The sequence below is a fragment of the Rissa tridactyla genome, chromosome 4, assembly GCF_028500815.1.
Source record: "Rissa tridactyla isolate bRisTri1 chromosome 4, bRisTri1.patW.cur.20221130, whole genome shotgun sequence".
Classification (NCBI taxonomy): Eukaryota; Metazoa; Chordata; class Aves; order Charadriiformes; family Laridae; genus Rissa; species Rissa tridactyla.
In genome coordinates, this window is record NC_071469.1 from 44,983,312 (window position 1) to 44,999,649 (window position 16,338).

General features: G+C 40.5%; 1 protein-coding gene across 6 annotated transcripts in view; it reads left to right on the plus strand.

The window, feature by feature from the left end:
• Nucleotides 1-16,338, plus strand: part of RPAP1 (RNA polymerase II associated protein 1) — a 44,691-nt gene that overhangs the window by 14,765 nt on the left and 13,588 nt on the right. For 5 of the 6 annotated variants that reach the window (XR_008466378.1, XR_008466379.1, XR_008466381.1 and 2 more), the window contains 10 exons: nt 3,492-3,607; nt 4,021-4,119; nt 4,576-4,677; nt 5,475-5,642; nt 7,272-7,454; nt 9,232-9,366; nt 9,563-9,742; nt 11,731-11,888; nt 13,247-13,426; nt 14,214-14,409. Coding sequence is in view for 1 of the 6 variants with exons in the window: in XM_054201120.1 (XP_054057095.1) it covers nt 3,492-3,607; nt 4,021-4,119; nt 4,576-4,677; nt 5,475-5,642; nt 7,272-7,454; nt 9,232-9,366; nt 9,563-9,742; nt 11,731-11,888; nt 13,247-13,426; nt 14,214-14,409 (1,517 nt within the window). In the remaining 5 variants the exon portion in view is untranslated. The remainder of the gene's footprint in view (nt 1-3,491; nt 3,608-4,020; nt 4,120-4,575; nt 4,678-5,474; nt 5,643-7,271; nt 7,455-9,231; nt 9,367-9,562; nt 9,743-11,730; nt 11,889-13,246; nt 13,427-14,213; nt 14,410-16,338) is intronic. The other variant, XR_008466380.1, reaches the window with a different exon arrangement.

Consider the following 16,338-nt stretch of genomic DNA (forward strand, 5'->3'; position numbering starts at 1 on the left):
GTGTTTGCATCAATCCAGATTGGATTGATGTGATGCTTTGTTAGTTATCCAACTCGGAATTTTATCATATTTAAAAAATACATATATTTTGGTTTCAAGAAAGAACATTTGTGTTATTTCTAGCTGGGCTCCATAGATTAGAAAGGTGGGTGATAGACTGTGTAGTGGAGATGAGCTATTCAGTGGGGGAGGTCTTTGTTTCTGAAATTTTTTCTGAGATCTCTGAAGGGAAAATGTGTGTTAAACTAGGCATCATTGCTCTTCTGTTCAGCTGTGCAAACAGGGCAAACAGAAGAGTGTGGTAGTGAGATTCATCTGCTGCTTGAATAATTTCTTTTAACTAGGACCTGTTGGAGACAAGAGGGTGTTGGGTAGGTAAGAGTTAATAATTTGCTCACAGGATAGCATGGAGATGACAGTCAATCTCACTTCAGGGAAATTGCTCATATAGTGCATGTATGTCCACTGCTCCTGATGGCCCCACACTGTGGCTTGTATCTCAGAGCCCATGTGGTGATTTCCACAAGATACGGTTCCTTTCTTTGTGGTGTGGATGGAGGGAATTATTAAGGTTTAGAGTGTTCTTCTGCTTTTTTTGAAGAATTATAGAGAGCTGTTGCCTCTTACGACAGAACTCTTTAATGAGGAGAAAGCTGCTTTATCCCCAGCAGCTAGAGCAACCCATATATTCTCATGGCACAGAAAAGAAGTGTTTTCCCCTTAAGCTCCTGCTCTTATTGTTGCTTTCCTCACTGCAGCTTTTTCTTTAGCCATTTCTTTTTCTCTGTGGCGACTTTAGGCTCTCATTCTTGTCTTCCCCACACTTTTGTTTGTAGCATGTCTCTCTCCCTCGTTAGCATGCTTCCCCCACCAATTTTTGGCTGTTTTCATCTCTTCATCTTCTCTTCTGATGTATTCTTTGTGTGCCAGTGCAACAAGCAGACTGATTAAAGAGGTCTCTGAATCACTCCTGGATTTCAGCTTGGTGTTTGCAAGCGATAACAACCGTTTACCATTTTCTTGATGAGAGGGATGAGCCTGTGAGTCTATATGTGCATACACGTGCAGAAGGAGGAAAGCTGATTAGCCTCTTATTAAGGAAAACACTTCACTGAACAGTCCCTTACTGCTTCTCCACAAGTTTTGCTTTTCCACGAATCCATCTTAATCAAAAGGACTATTTTTAGTTCTTTCTAGTTCCAGAACAATCAAGTGCACAAGTAGCACCAGGTTAAGTGACATTCTTTCACTCACCTGGGAGCAATAGAAGAAGCCTTTACAGGCTGAACAAGATTGTAGCAGTGCTATTGGGAATAGCTCAGTGTTCAGAGCATCATGTGCTGACAACATCTTTTGCTTCCCATGGAAGACTGCACAGGAAAGGAGAAGAGGAGTTTTCCCAGGATATTTGAAATAACAAAGAAAGGATGAGCTGGAATAGAGTTATAGAACCAAGGGAGGCCTTTTCAGCACCTGAGTCTGTGTCTGTAGCCCATCTTGGCCACAGCAGATGTAAAATATTAATTTGATGTTAGCACTTAGTGTTGGGATTTTGCATCTGTTTGTGCTCAGAAGTAACTTCATCATGAATAACCCAGCAGAAATGGTTATTCTGAATTTCCCCAGGGAGAGGAGGATAACACAAAGCAATGGGATTGCTCAAAAGTCAAACCTGCCTCTCTAATGAGGTAAAAGGCTACTGTTGCTTATAAACAAGATGGTGAAGACTTTATCCAGCAACTTGCAATCTTAGCAAATGGAAAAGTAAATTCTGGCACCCAGACAAAAAGGGAAGTAAAGCAGAAAGGGAAGAGGTTGGCTGATAGCCTTTAATATAACCCAAGTCTGAAAAAGTTCAGTGCAAATGTTGCATTCACACTGGCAGCTTGTGTTTCTGTGAAGGGATTTCTTGGTAACTGAACAATCTGCTGATGCCTTTGAATATATATCTGTCTTTTCTTGTTGACAAGATCATAATACCAAGGGCTGGTGGTAATGTGTAATCCTATTCATAGAATGATTAACTCAGCCCTATCAACTTAATGATTAATGGAGAAAACAATTTATTGAATTACAAATGTCAATGGATTTCATTTTTCTGCTGATTTCCTCTAGTTTTGCACCTACCACCCACAAACATTCCACTTTCTTACATTTCAGATGCTTTTTCCTTGTCTTCAATTAAAATGTGTGCTGAGCCTTTGGCTGAAATTCTGCGGAACAGCTTTCTGACTGAGGAAGATAACTCTGTGTTTGGTTCCTTGCCTGACTCAGTACCACATTGATCATAAGGGTGAAGCTTCATCCTAGAAAGGCTGAGTGCCCTTCCTGAAAGTTTATCTGTGATTTGGAGGAAAGTAGAAGGTTATATTTCAGGCCACTTACCAGCAGGAAAAGATCTGATGAAAGAAGAGCATCCTAGTGGGACTTGTTGTTCCTTGCAAGAGAAGACCAGAGCACTAGGATTAATAGCTGCAGTGCAAAAGAGTTCTGGTCTGTTCCAGCAGGGGTGATGCTGCTGCTTTTCGTGCCCTTAGACTGCCTGTTCCTGTCCTTATGTGTAATTTCTCTTGAGATAGCAAAGACTTCTTAGCTCATCTCTTCTCATACTGGTATGGGATAGTATCCTAGTAGCAAAGCATTACCTTTCCTAGTGTTCCCATCATTTCCAGTTACGTCTCTTCTGTCCGTTCACTTGTGAGATTCTTCCACATGCTGATCTGTCTCTTTCCTAGGGCAGTTCTTGTGATGGCAGGCAAAAATATCTTGTTTCTCAAATTCTTCTAGTCAAAGCTCTTTATAAAGTTAAATCAGTAATTTCTTCCTTTAGTACTTGTACCTTGGAAGTTCTTGTTCAACTCTCCAGTTTCCTTGCTGGGGTGTTTCTTAGGCAAGCTCTGTAAATTTTCAGCTGTTTTGATCTTTTCTTCCTAAGCTGATCCCCTCAAGCCTTTAGAGGGGGACATACAATGAAGAGCAGCACAGCAAATGTGACAAAAGCCCGAATGGTAGTGTTTGTGCCCTCTCCAGTGTATCTAGGCTGAAGTCATACTGGCCTCCAATAATTTGCTTGGACCTCTCTGCATTAACACTTTTGAATCATTTCACATCTACTCTTAATGCCCCCCTCCTTGGATGATATTAGTTTGCTTTCTCAAAAGTAGGGCTGATATTTTTCTGCCCTGGTTCTGATCACTTGCCTTATTTATGTCCTGACTTCTGTTCAACTTCTCCCAAATTAGCCTTGTCTGTGAATTTCATTACAGTGCTGTTTACTTCCTCTTCTAGCTCTCATGAAAGATGAAAACAGCTTTAAACCTTTGATGTTTATGCATCAGCCAACAGTCAGTTTGAAAATTGTTTTCTTATTATTTTACATGAATTCCATATTTGATGCAGTCTTTAAGCCAAGCAGGTTGGCAAAGAGGGAGCAGTATTTTCTTCATCCCTGCCTTAGAAGGTAAGACTGCCATTTTTTCCCCCCCACAAAGATGATGATCTGCCTGTGAAGCCCAAGAAGGAATGGATTCACATGGACAACGTGGAGTTTGAGAAGCTGGAATGGATGAAAGATTTGCCCTCACCCCGGCAAAAGAAAACCAAAAAGGTTTGAATGCAGAAACAGATATTTTTCATGTTTGTGTCTGGATCATGCTTCTCAGCAATAATGGTTTTGAAGGCTTCAAAAACTAGTCCTCTGGTTACTCAATTTGTAAGATTTCATCAGGCTGAGAGATTCCTCACTTTCTTCCACAGGGTGGGATGATACACTGTCAGTTCAGTCCGTAGAGCTCAAGACAGCTAGGAAGTGAGAGACTAGCAATTGTAATCGGGGATTGAACAGGTCTGAAAGCTAAGAAAAAAAGGAAAGGGGAGTAAAGTTTTTTTTAAGAATTTGAGGCCTGACCTGGGGAGTTTTTGAACTGTTGCCTTCCAGCAGTTGATGTAAAAAGTGGTGTTTTAAGTGATGAATGGAGTGGAAGGCAATAGAAATAATCTTTCTCCCTCCACTCATTGTAGGGAATGCAAGCTCGATTCAGTCTAAAAGGAGAATTGATTCCTGCAGATGCTGATTTACCGACACATCTAGGCCTGCATCACCATGGCGAAGAGGCAGAGGTAGGTGTAATATAGTAGAAAGGGCACAGCCATTTCCATTTTCAGTGTTTGGTTTGGCAGATTCCTTTTGTGTTGAGGCTTTTTAGTGACAAAAAGCTTAGGAAACGAGGCCAGGTGATTTTCTTTTGAAACAAGCTCCTGAAGAGAAGTTGGGTCTGCATGCAGTAACTGCTTTAATTTCAGAAAACTCCATTAATGCTTTTTCTCTTTCGTGCCAGTAAGGATCTGTTGTGTTGGTAAAAAGCGCACATGTATCCTTTTCTTAAGACGTTCAGTTATCTCCTGTCACATCAACGTTTAGAATTTCTTTTGCAGTTGCCACAAAGCAGCAAACAACATTGCATTTCAGTTCACCTGATGCAGTATTTTGCAGTTAATCTTATTTTCAGGGGCCTGTTTTTACCTATAGCTGAGTGTGGGTGTTTTTTGTTTTGTTTCTTCCCTCCCCCCATTTAGAGGGCTGGTTATTCTCTCCAAGAGCTCTTTCATTTGTCTCGCAGCCAAGTTATTCAGCAGCGGACACTGGCTCTGCAGGTCTTGGGTCGTATTGTTCAAAAGGTAAGTCACTTTCCATGGAACTTCTCCCCGTAATTCAAGTTTCTGGTGGATCAGGGCCCAGAACTAGTTGTTTGCCTTCTATTATTCAATGAAGGTGAGCAAAATCACGAGCTGGGCATTCTTTTTCACTGACAGTCTCCTTACTGATAGAAGAGTTAAGTGTTGGGACATAACAAACTGAGTTTCAGGTTTCTTTGGGGGGAGGTGCTTCCACGTGTTGTTCAGCAGCAGTGCTGCAACTTCAGTTCTCTTGTTGCTTTGGATGCAAGTTATTATTTTTTTTTTTTTGGTGTTACTTTTGTGACAAACCTGTCTTGGCAATGACCCTTTCACTCTTGTTGCCTGAGCCAGCTTCATGATGTGCTTTTTCTGTAGGAGGTGAGAATGAACCAGCCTATTCATAAAGCATAAATAAATATGCCAATAGCATAAAGTAAAATGAACACTTACTTCTGTGCACGTTTTCACCTAACTCTTACGGGAAGTGCTAACCTTCCCTCCAACAGCAGTGGAGGCAGAGAAGAAGTAGGAGTGTGGTTTTGAGAAGAATGATGGCGCGGAACAGGGTGAAGTCAGAAGATGGGTTCAGATTTTTAGAAAGAAAGGTTTCCTGCCTTAAGGAACTTTAATTGCATGCCTCTGTAGAATGAAAGGAGGAGAAAATAAAGGAAAAAACCCTGCACACAGTTTAGCTGCTTTACGGTAAAAATGGGAAGAGGCAAACATGCAGAATGTTGAAGTGTACCCAGCTGAGATGAGACAGCTTTAACGCTGGCTCTGTGTGGCATACGTTTCAGGCCAGGGCTGGAGAGTTTGCTTCCTCCTTGAAGGGCAGCGTTCTGCGTCTGCTGCTTGATGCTGGGTTTCTCTTCTTGCTGCGCTTCTCGCTGGATGATGCGGTGGATAATGTCATGGCAGCATCTGTTGGTGCTCTCCGGGCTCTGCTGGTGTCACTTGATGATGAGGTGAGACAATCATTAAGTGCCTGGGTTTGATTTCATGCTGAGCTGTTTACAGGAATCAGAATGAGAAGACATGGTAAGTAGATTGAACAAAGGCTTGCTGGATGGGTTAGTTTAATCATCAGTAGAATGCCATTGCTGTGCTTCGGGACAGACAAGGGAGTGTGTTATCCCAGTTTGACAGATTCAGACATCGTTTATCCTGCTTGAATTAGCTCTGTCCCATGATTAAATTCAGTGCAGCCTGCTGAGGTTCTCTTCCTTTTGACATCTTTACAATCTAGATCAGGCCACTACAAATGTATACGTACAATTTAATTGTTTTAATATAGTCTCTTATGTCATTGTCTTTGTAGTTTTCTGGCTTCTGAACAGATTAAATATTCTCCCTACTTTCTCTTATGCTTCATAGTGATGCTGTTTTCTTTTTCTGTCGTCCATTTTCTGCTGTTCTCATGTGCTTTTCTTACACTGATAAATACCTAATTTTGCATTCTTGTGTGTCTGTTTTCTCCTTGATGCTTTTTCTCCTATTAGAAGGAGAATTAGAAGGTTCAAACTTCTTTTGTGTGGGGAAGAAGCATGTTTCTCGGTTTCCTTCGAAGACCCGGATACTCTGTCTTCTGCTTTTCCTTCTCTTGGTGGAAGGAAGGCTGTAGTCCCAAACTCTGTATTCCTGATGGACTTGTAGCTTCATCCCCTAAAGTTAGGCCTCTTCTGACCATGTCATTCACTCACTTGCCAATTTTAATATTGCACTTTCTTTTTTTTTTTTTCTTAATGTCTGATAATAATTTGCCCTTCCTTGGCACTTTCATTTGAAATTTTTCAAAACAGCTTTGGGTTTAGTTGAAGTCTACCACTTCTTTTCTAACTAATGCAGTAGTTATTTCTGATTGCCAGTTTAAGAAATGGAAATTCAAAGCAGTTATGAAGTAGTGCAAGCATTAGATTTGACTGTCTCTTATATTCTAAAACATTTTGGGGCAAGTAGTTCTGCTATGGGAGCAAATCCCTCTCTGAAAAGCTGAAAGCTCGCTTATTGCAGTATTGTCCCAGAACTTGAGAGTATCTGACACTGTCATTAGCTATGAACAAAAAAGGGTATTTTTTTATTTGCTGAAGCTGAGAGTTGTTCAAACAAAAGCTAAATCAAACATGAACAGATACACCAGGCAGTCTTTATTTTAACGTACCATTTTTTACATGATCGTTCTGTATTATTTGTGACCTAAGTTCCACACAGGTCCAGAAATAGGAATAGAACCAATAAATGCTGAATTCCGGTTTAACTTCTAGAGCCTTTGTGGTTTATTTATTTATTTTTATCCAAAACGTTTTTCACTTAAGCTGCATTTCTGTTACCTATGTAGTGAATTTAATCCACCTCACAGTTATTGCTTTTCATGGTTTCCCAAGTGTGTGTGGGTCATAGGTCAAAATCACTTCTCTGAAAAAGCACTGCAATGTGCTTGTACGTGTTAAGAATACCCTTTATTGTGCTCCTGTTTTCCTGGGATTAGGTGGGAATCAATAAAGCATTCTATAATCAAGAGCATCCTTGAAAATTTTTTGTCTGCCATGATTTCTTTGAGAATTTATTATTTTTATGTGCTTTGACTCTCCTTATAGAAATATCTTGATTGGACTTTCTCATGGTACCAAGGGATGGCTGCATTCCCCTTTGTCCCCAACAATGAGGAGGAAGAAGAGGAGGAAGAGGAAGAATTAAATGGAACAGAGAAGTCTCAAGATAAAAAACTAAAGGACGAAAACAAGCCAGATCCAGATGTGGCCCGATATGATGTTGTAAAGGTAAGCACCGAGCTAGACCTGAAATATTTTTAGGAAAATAGGCTCTGCACAGTGGCTATGTGTGCTTTTGAAATGTCAGCACTCCTGTGTAGACTGTTAAGAACATTCTGCACAAGAAATAGAACTCTTCCCTGGCTATTGGGTGTTATGTTTCTGTCATATATTACCAGGAGGGTAATTTCATTGATCTCTGAAAATGTTGAGACTTGACCTGTGTGATTTCAGTATCATTAAGTATCTCTAACTTCCTCTAGGGAAATTGGCAACAAGCACACTGATGACCTTGTAAGACTTGCTGAAAGACTGCATATGAACATGATTTTCAAGCTTGCTTACTTGAGCTAAAAGTGAAAAGGATCCAGACACTATTAAAGTGTCTGTATGCACTTTTGTAAAGTTAAATGTGGGCATTACAGCTAGATAATTCAGAACTAGTTAGATTTGTACAGTGACATTCTTTTTGTAATTGACATAAGGTGGCTACTTAGCATTTCCTCAATTTCATTCTTCATGTTTGCATTTCTCCGATAAAGGGTTACAGCATTAAGAAGGAATTCCTCACATGTTTAAGCCTAATCCCACGTTCCTGAGATCTAAAAATAGCAATCTTTGTTATCTCAAACCCAACCTTGGTGGTGCTAATGCAATTCTCTTGCCTGCTGCAGTCATTAAAACCTGTGATTGCATCACTTAGCCCATGTGCTTGAGGCTGTGTTCGAATGGAACTTGGTTAAAAGCTTCACTGGGAAAATGAATTACTGTACTTGTGCATGTGGTCTCATTTAGAGGCTTCATGATTTCAGATGTATTCTACTAGGTGACACTTAAAAAAGCTTAACAAAAGAGTTATAGACAGAAGAGATAAGATTGGTTTCTGATTCTGGAAACAGTTACGTGGTTCAGCATAATGGATTTTAAATTGTTCCAAGTGGCCTGAACTCAGAAGATATTTGGGATGAAATTCTCCACTGTTACAATTGTTGTAAAATTCCATTTCACACCTGCTTATTGGCTGTTACAACCCAGTAACTCCACACAGTTCAAAAAGGAGTATTTAAACTAGCAGCTGAACTTGGTCAGGCCTGGAACTACTACCTTGCTTGGCTGCAACTTTTTAGAAGTATCAGTACTACAAACTCAGGTGTTTTGGAGTTGCCTTTCCCCAGAACTAGGAATGCATAATGCTGTCACTTAAATTCAAGGTTTGTTTCCTAGCACAGCCACTGATCATGGTCTTCTGCATTGTGAACCGTAAAATAAAAATCACATCATCTCTCTGCATCTCTCTTTGCATACTGCAAAATAGGGATTGGCATCTGTTCTCTGCTTCTGTCAGCTTTCTCTGGCATAACAGGTACTATCAGACAGAGTGCCGTGTTAGGTGGAGGTGGTGTGTAGCCAAAGTGATTGAAGGAGCATGAGAATCCTTTTCAGACACATTAAGTTTTAGTAGTCCTTTATAGGTAAGGTTGTTTTCCTATTCCCTGTTGCTTACAGTTTCATACTCTGGAAGACACAAGTATCCAATCCCACCACCTGGGGATTCAGAACAGATGTTCAGTTGTTCCTGCTCTCTTGAGCTAACTCTTGTTCATTTGCTGGCGTACTGGAAAATCCGCAGAAACTTATCTCTTTGTTTCCCCAGTGGTAGTTTTAAAACCTCCTCTCTGCAGAAGATGTAATTGAACCTGCTTTTGTCTTCCAGCAACTGCAGTTCAGAAAGCAATCATTAAGAGCATAATGGGTTATTTCCCCCCCCACACCCCGCTCCTTTCAGGGACTTTTGAAGACACGGATCCAGCACCGGCTGAGGTACATCCTGGAGGTGGTACGACCTGTTCCAACAGTAGTCCTGGATATACTGCACATCCTTACCCACATAGCAAGGCACTCCTCTGAAGCGTGCAGCCAGGTAAATCTCCCATTGTGCAGGAGCTCTGGAGTGGTAGAGAAAGGTTTGAAAAAGGGAAGAAAGGAGCAGGCAAAGTTATGGCAAGGAGACTATACAAACTCGTGTGTTTTGCATGTCTTCTACACGGCTGTATAATTGTGTACCTTTAGTTATTTGTGCTGCTATTTTGCACAAATATTCTGCTATTTCTCTGCAGCTGCTTGACTGTCCTCGGTTGATTGAGACCATTGTCAGGGAATTTCTTCCTACTCAGTGGGATCCCCAAGTGGCTGAACCAGGGTGTTTACTCACCAGCCTCCATGGAGTTGCTTGTGCTACTGCTATGAAGTTCATCAGAGTGTTGGCATATGGAGGCCGAAATGCAACAGCCAGGCTGGTGAGTGATTCTCAGAAGAGCTTTTCTGCTTGCAAAGGCCTTTGTTCTCTGTGCCTTACTTTCTAAGTAAAGAAAAAGGATTAAACGGAGGTGACTCTGAGCTGAAGCTGAAATAATCATTGTGAATAAGGTGGATATGTGTATTTTGAAGGAATTGTTGACAGCATCATAATAATGATGCCTTCTGCTGTGTACCAGTAGAAGAGCTGTCTCAATCTTTTTTCTGCTTTTTTTTTTTTATGTAGTGCATTTATGCAAAATCATATAGCACAACTCAATGATACTGACTAACAGCAGACGTTTAGAGCACACATTTGTGTGTGATGCTCTGTACTCTCCCATGTTCCAGTGGTAGGCAGCTTAGGACTGTATAAACCAGAGATTTAATTGCTATCCTTGTGTTTTACAACCCTGGTTGAACTTTACTGCCATTCATTTGTCTTAATAACTCTGAGGTCGTTTATCAGTATTTCCAACCCCTCTTATCTACTTTTGGACAGGTTTTCCACTTCAGAGATAATTGCATTCACTCATATAGGTCATCATACTGGCACTACAAATGCGTAATATCTACCTAGAGCAGCATCTATTACAGTGCAATGAGCACCTCTTAGGGTTTTTGGTTCAGTATTGTAATAGCACCTAATAAATTGCCATACAGAAAACTGCGAATTTCAGCAGAAGAACACCAGTCTGTGCTATAAAATATATAGAATAATGTGCTGATAATGGATAGTGGGATATTTAAAGGCTGTTAAGTGGTGCTAGGAACATAATAGAAAATCCCTGAATTTTACTCTGTTTCAGGCTTTGTGTACTCCAGGTGTTTCAAGGCATGCAAAAACTGCTTACAAGGTTCCTGCCACTCAGTCTTTGGTTCTGTTGCACTGTCATCTGGCATGTTACAGGCACTTAGGCATGGGAATGGAAGATAATAAAAAACTAAATCAAAATCATCAATGTAGGAATTTATTTTAGCTAACAGCAGAATTCTTCCGTCTTTCTTCTCTGGAAGTAAATTTGACTTTGCCCCCTATTCTGTAGGAGGGGTGTCAGAATTCATAGTTTGAGTCATCAGCTCCTTTGGTTTCTGGCTAGTGTGCATTGATTTCCCTATAAGATGTCTCTAAAGTATTTGAATTTTAAATTATCTATAAATATGTCCTCGTGTTGTGAAAAAGACATTGTTATCTCATTTGTTTAGACAGAGCACACACAAGCTTTAGGATGCGTGGGAGAAGGAAAGAGAAGCTCTTTTTTATGCTTAAGCAAAAATACCCAGTTGTTGGGGAGGAGAAAAATTATTTCTAGAGAACTGCAAATGAGTCGTGTCATGCTTAATACTAAAGTAACCTCAGAACACTTCCAAGGCATCAAAATTCTATAATCTTATAAAAGTAATAGGCAGGAGGTACCCTTTTTATAAAATAAACAGAATCATAGAAAGAATTAGGTTGTAGGACCTCTGAAAGCCATATAGCGTGACCTCCCAAAAGAATGTCTGCATCGATTCGTTACTTTTGTGTACATGGTTTTTCATAAGGTATATCTTTGCATGTAATCTTGGCTAATAGAGTTCTATTTATGACTACTTGAAGAATAATTATGTATTTTTTTAAAAAATCAATTAAATGCTGCAGTAAGCATCCAAAACAAGAGTATGTGTGGGCTAGACAAACCTCTGTCAGGAATGATTTAGGTGTAGTCGATTTGTGTTAGGAATGGTTTACGTAACACCTAAGCATCTCTTCCAGGAATGCTTCTCTCTTAATAGCCATTCACCATTTATTGATCCTCCGTAGTATGCTCCTTAAGATTACACAAGATAAAGACAGATTTGAACAGTGTTAAGAGGAGTTTAGAATGAGCTGAATTGAAATCTGCAGCTCTCTTAGTGTGTCAGAGTAATGATGCATGCAACTGTCTCTTACTCCTTTGTCTTTTTTGTAGTTTGTTCATTTCTTTTTTGTTTGTTTTTTTTCTTACAGCTTAACAAATTTGAAATGAAAAGTCGGTTAAGTCGATTTATAGCTGAAGACCCACTGGATCTGCTCCTGCCAAGGGAAGAAGCCATCAGGCTAAGCACCGAAGCGTTCCGGTTGTGGGCTGTGGCAGCTGGTTATGGTCAGGGCTGTGATCTCTACAGGTACAGCACAAAGCTGGAGAAATGGGGGTGGAGGGCACAACAGAGAAAATGGACATCCTCTTCCAGAGGGGCAAATATAGGGATCCCCATGCTGAGTCTCTGCTCCCTTCATGGTGTCTTATCTCCCTTTCTCTGGCCTCCTGCAGTAAAACTCACAGTTTCTAAAGGTATTTGTATTGAGTATTGTCTTTTTTTCTGGTAGTTCTTTATCTCCTGTGTTTAAGCACTGGTATTTTGTTTTTTCTCCTCTATACTATGGGAGATCACCGTAACTTTTTTGGGCTGCATCTTTTTCCTCTTGAAGGTATGAATAACCCGTGCTTGTGCGCGACATCAAGACGCATAGTTTGCGGCACACCTAGGATTGAATCTGATGACCTAAAGGCAGTCTGTGGGCAGCAGTCACCAGCGTGCATGCTAAGTGAGGCAGACAGATGCAGTCAAACTCTGCATGCTGTGTCAGCTTTCAGTTCGGTACAAGTTCTTGTGCTTTACTGTGAAGATCTGCATTGGGATAAGTCTGACCTACCTCAAGCATTGAATCTTCCTCCTATAACTGCACGGACTGGGAAGCACAAAGATGGCTATGCATTTGCTCTGAAGAGAAGTAAAAGCGAGACTAGTATTAAGTTTCAGAAGGGAGGTTCTCTCTCTGCAACAGATTGGGCTCTCCCAACAATTGGGTTGTTCTCCAGCCCAATCAGGTGTATTGGTTAATAAAGAGTAAAAACTGTGTATAACTTTTCAGCACTATAAATAATGTTGAGGAAAGAGAAACAGCAGAAGATTCCTTAAATGCGCATGATTATAACTGTGGATGCTTTGGCAGAGAATTTGAGAACTAGGGAAACAAGAATAAAATAAAAGTAGTTTTTCCAAGAGATTGTTGGAATATTTTATTAGGTAGGTCCCATTGAGATCAATTTGGAATGACAGTGTTCTTTCTCTGTTATCTTTTTTCCATGTCTGCTTGTTTTTGTTGTTTTGATGTTGGTGATGGTTCTCATAATCTCATTTTAGCAATCTTTGTAAATATGTGATGGGAGGGTATAAAGAAGATAGAGCCAGGTTCTTCCAGTGGTATGAAGTGAAAGTACAAGAAGCAATGGACACAGATGTAAATGCAGGAAATTCCACTTAAGCGTAAGAAAAAAATTTTTACTGTGAAGGTGATCAAGCACTGGAGCAGGTTGTACAGGAAGATTGTGGACTCTCCATCCTTCAAGATACTCAAAATCCAACTGGACATGCTCCTGGGCAAACTTGCTCTAGGTGACCTGGCTTGAGCAGGAAGTTGAACTATAGATGATCTCCAGAGACCCCTTCCAACCTCATCTATTCTGTGATTCGTACTATAGGGATCTCTATCCTGTGCTGGTGAGGATACTGCAGTCACTGCCTGAATTGCTCAGTGCGTGTCGTGGAAAGAGCCCTGTGATTGAGTTGTTAGTCCAGCGAGCTGCCGCAGTAGTTACTCTGCTGATACATGTGACGCAAACAGCAGGCTACACAGCAGAGCTGCAGGCCAAGCTGAGCAGGTAGGCCATCTCTGTCACCAGTTCTGTGAATCTGAGTAGTTGGCGTCCTGTCTTCCCACTCTTTGGTTTGGAGACCTGGCTATCACCTTTTTTTTACTTCATTTTGGGTGGTTTACTGTCCCATATATGAATTGCTGCATGGTGGAGTGTATTCCCTCTGACACAAAGTCAGAAGCGGTATATAGTCTGATAGCTGTATAACTGCTAGTCTAGTAAGAGGCAGGAGAAAGAATCTGCATTCAGCTATGGGGCAGAAGGGCAGTGTTAGCTGAATGCCTTGCTGAAAGAAGCTAGGAATTTCCTTTGACCTTCCCTTTTGGGGGAAAAAAAGTAATCTCCCTGAAGTTTGGAGGAAAGAACCTCTTTGCAGAGACCAAGGTGGGTCAGGATTAAGAGATTGTTTCGATAGACATCAAAGCAGTAGGATTTGCTGGAGACACAGGTACTTTTTCTGGTGAAAAGCAAGAAACTCTTTAACTAAAGCTGGATACTGAGGTGGTGTGTCTGCTAAAACTAGAGCATAGCCCAAGGACAGAGTAGTGCAGGTGAAGAAACTTCAGCTTTCATGAGTAAATTCTGCATTTGTCCTTTCTGCCTAAATTGATTTGATCTGGTCTGTGGGAATGTGCAAAGACTTTTTTTTTCCCCTAGTGGCTGTTGCCAGGTGTCGCCTTCCAGACTACATGCAATTGGAAATCTTCTATTAAAAATGATAATTTAGAGAGACAATTGTTTCTGAGATGTATTCTCTATCCTGTGTCATTCTTCCATTGTGTTTCCGTAATAGCTCAGAAGATACTGAACCGATTGCACCTCCTCCAGTAGCATGGAATCAAGTGTCAGGCTTACAGCCCTTCCTTGAGACCAGTCTGAAAAAATGCCTCCAGGAGATATCCCAGACAGAAACTTGGCAAACTCTCCAGCCTCTGACCACAACTTATCTGATCTACCTGGGAGTTTATTATAGTGCTTGCAGCCAACAGGTAAGGCCTGAAAATACAGGGTGGCTTTTTATCTCACCAGCATCAGCTTGTAAATTACCTCTGAAAACCTGAATTTATGGACAGTGCTGAAAAAGACAGATGTTGAGGCATCTAGCTGAGGACTAGATTTTGTTTACCACAGCTCATATCTAGGCTGTGTGGCATTTAGGGTCAGATAAGCCTGCTAATCCTTCACCTTAGCAGTATCGAATATCACTGTCTTCCTTTCTTCCTTTGGGCTCAGAGTCTCAATCAAGGTATGTGGTAGTGCTGTGACTGTTCTGATGTACTGCAGAGATCCAAAGCATGAAGCAAATATGACCTGATTTAGTTTGTCAGTCATTTCTCCTTGTGGGCTAAGTCAAGTTGCAAATTTTTGAATTTGCTGAGAGCTTACATGTGGACAGCTACACTGCAATAATCTGGTTGGAAGATTGAGCATTTGAGGGTCATGCCATATGAACTTTGGATAGCAAACAATAAAGATAAACTTATTTGCTGCCCCACTGACATTCCAGGTCAAATTCTGTAACCCAGTTACAGTTGTTGTATGTGACCGTAGAATCATAGAGTCTTTTAAAGTGAGTTTTCTGAAGGTGACACATCAGTGCGATGCTGTTGAAGAAAAATGTCTTATACTTCAGTTACCTTAAAGATTCACGTTCTAAAGATAAATGGAAGTTTCCTCTTTACTGCCAAACTGATGTACCTGAGTTATGACCTGGGAGAGCTGTCTTCAAGGTGCGGGGGTAATTTAATTTCTGTAGTTAGTCACACTTCTGCAACTCCGCTGAAACTTGACCAAAGCAACTGAGTGAGTTAGCTGTGGCTGGGGTGGGCACCGCCAGTATCTTTCAAATGTGTCTTCAGCGCACCAATGTTTAGTAGTACTCTTCGCATGCTGTAATTAGGTCCTGAGCATTAGAGGACCAAGATAACCAAGAGTTTAATATTCCTTTTCAACCTTTATAGATATCCTAGAAGAGTGTCTGACAAAATAACTTAAGTTCTTGAACTACAACATAAGATTTTCTTTATTTCCACTTAAAAATAATTGGAATCAATTGTGATTAGCTAATCTGATTAAAAAAAATAAAAATAAAGTTGTATGTAGCATGTTTGAATGGATGAGTGCAAAAAAAAAATCAACTTGTCTAGTAACTAGAATAGTGTATTCTGGCACATTGGATTATTTTTGTTACATTACTAAGAACATCTTCATGCAGATTTCACCGATTTCTGGAGCGGGATTTCAGCTGGGGAAAAGTTAAACTTCTATTTTATAGAAATTAGTATTTCTATATCCTAAAGCAGCATTCTAGTGAAGGGAAAGAACATTAAGATTTGCCAGCATGTTCCTTCAACCTGGAATATTGCTTACTAGGGTCGGAAGAATTCGGATGGTTCTCTAAAAGCCACAGATCCTCCTCTGTACAGTGTTCATCCACAGTCATGCTTTGATGGGTAGGTCAATCGCACTTTATACAGTTGATTTTTTTTTTTTTAATTTTATTTTTTTTTGAGACCCTCGTGGTGCCACTCTTGCTTTCTCAAGGTAGTTCTAATCACCTTTGTATCATCTTCAAGTTAAACGGAGAGATCAGCACATAGATGGTATGGGTTGGGGGGATTAGACACTTAGGGCAAGTTTACATTTAGGGAATCTTGATCCCAAGGATCCCAAACCTTACTTCCAGCCAATTAAGAAATCCAGCCAATTAAGAAATGCATTTTAATACTTGAGTGTGAGAACACGTTGAGGTGCCAGCTTTCAGCTTCCATGCTGTCAGCAGTGAGGCCGCCTCTAACCTAGAGCAGTATCACTATGTAGATGATGTGGTCTGGCAAAAAGATAATAAACACAGAGAAAGCATTTAGATCAACCTGTCTTTTTGCCCTCACTGGAATGCCTTCATTCATCATCTTTTC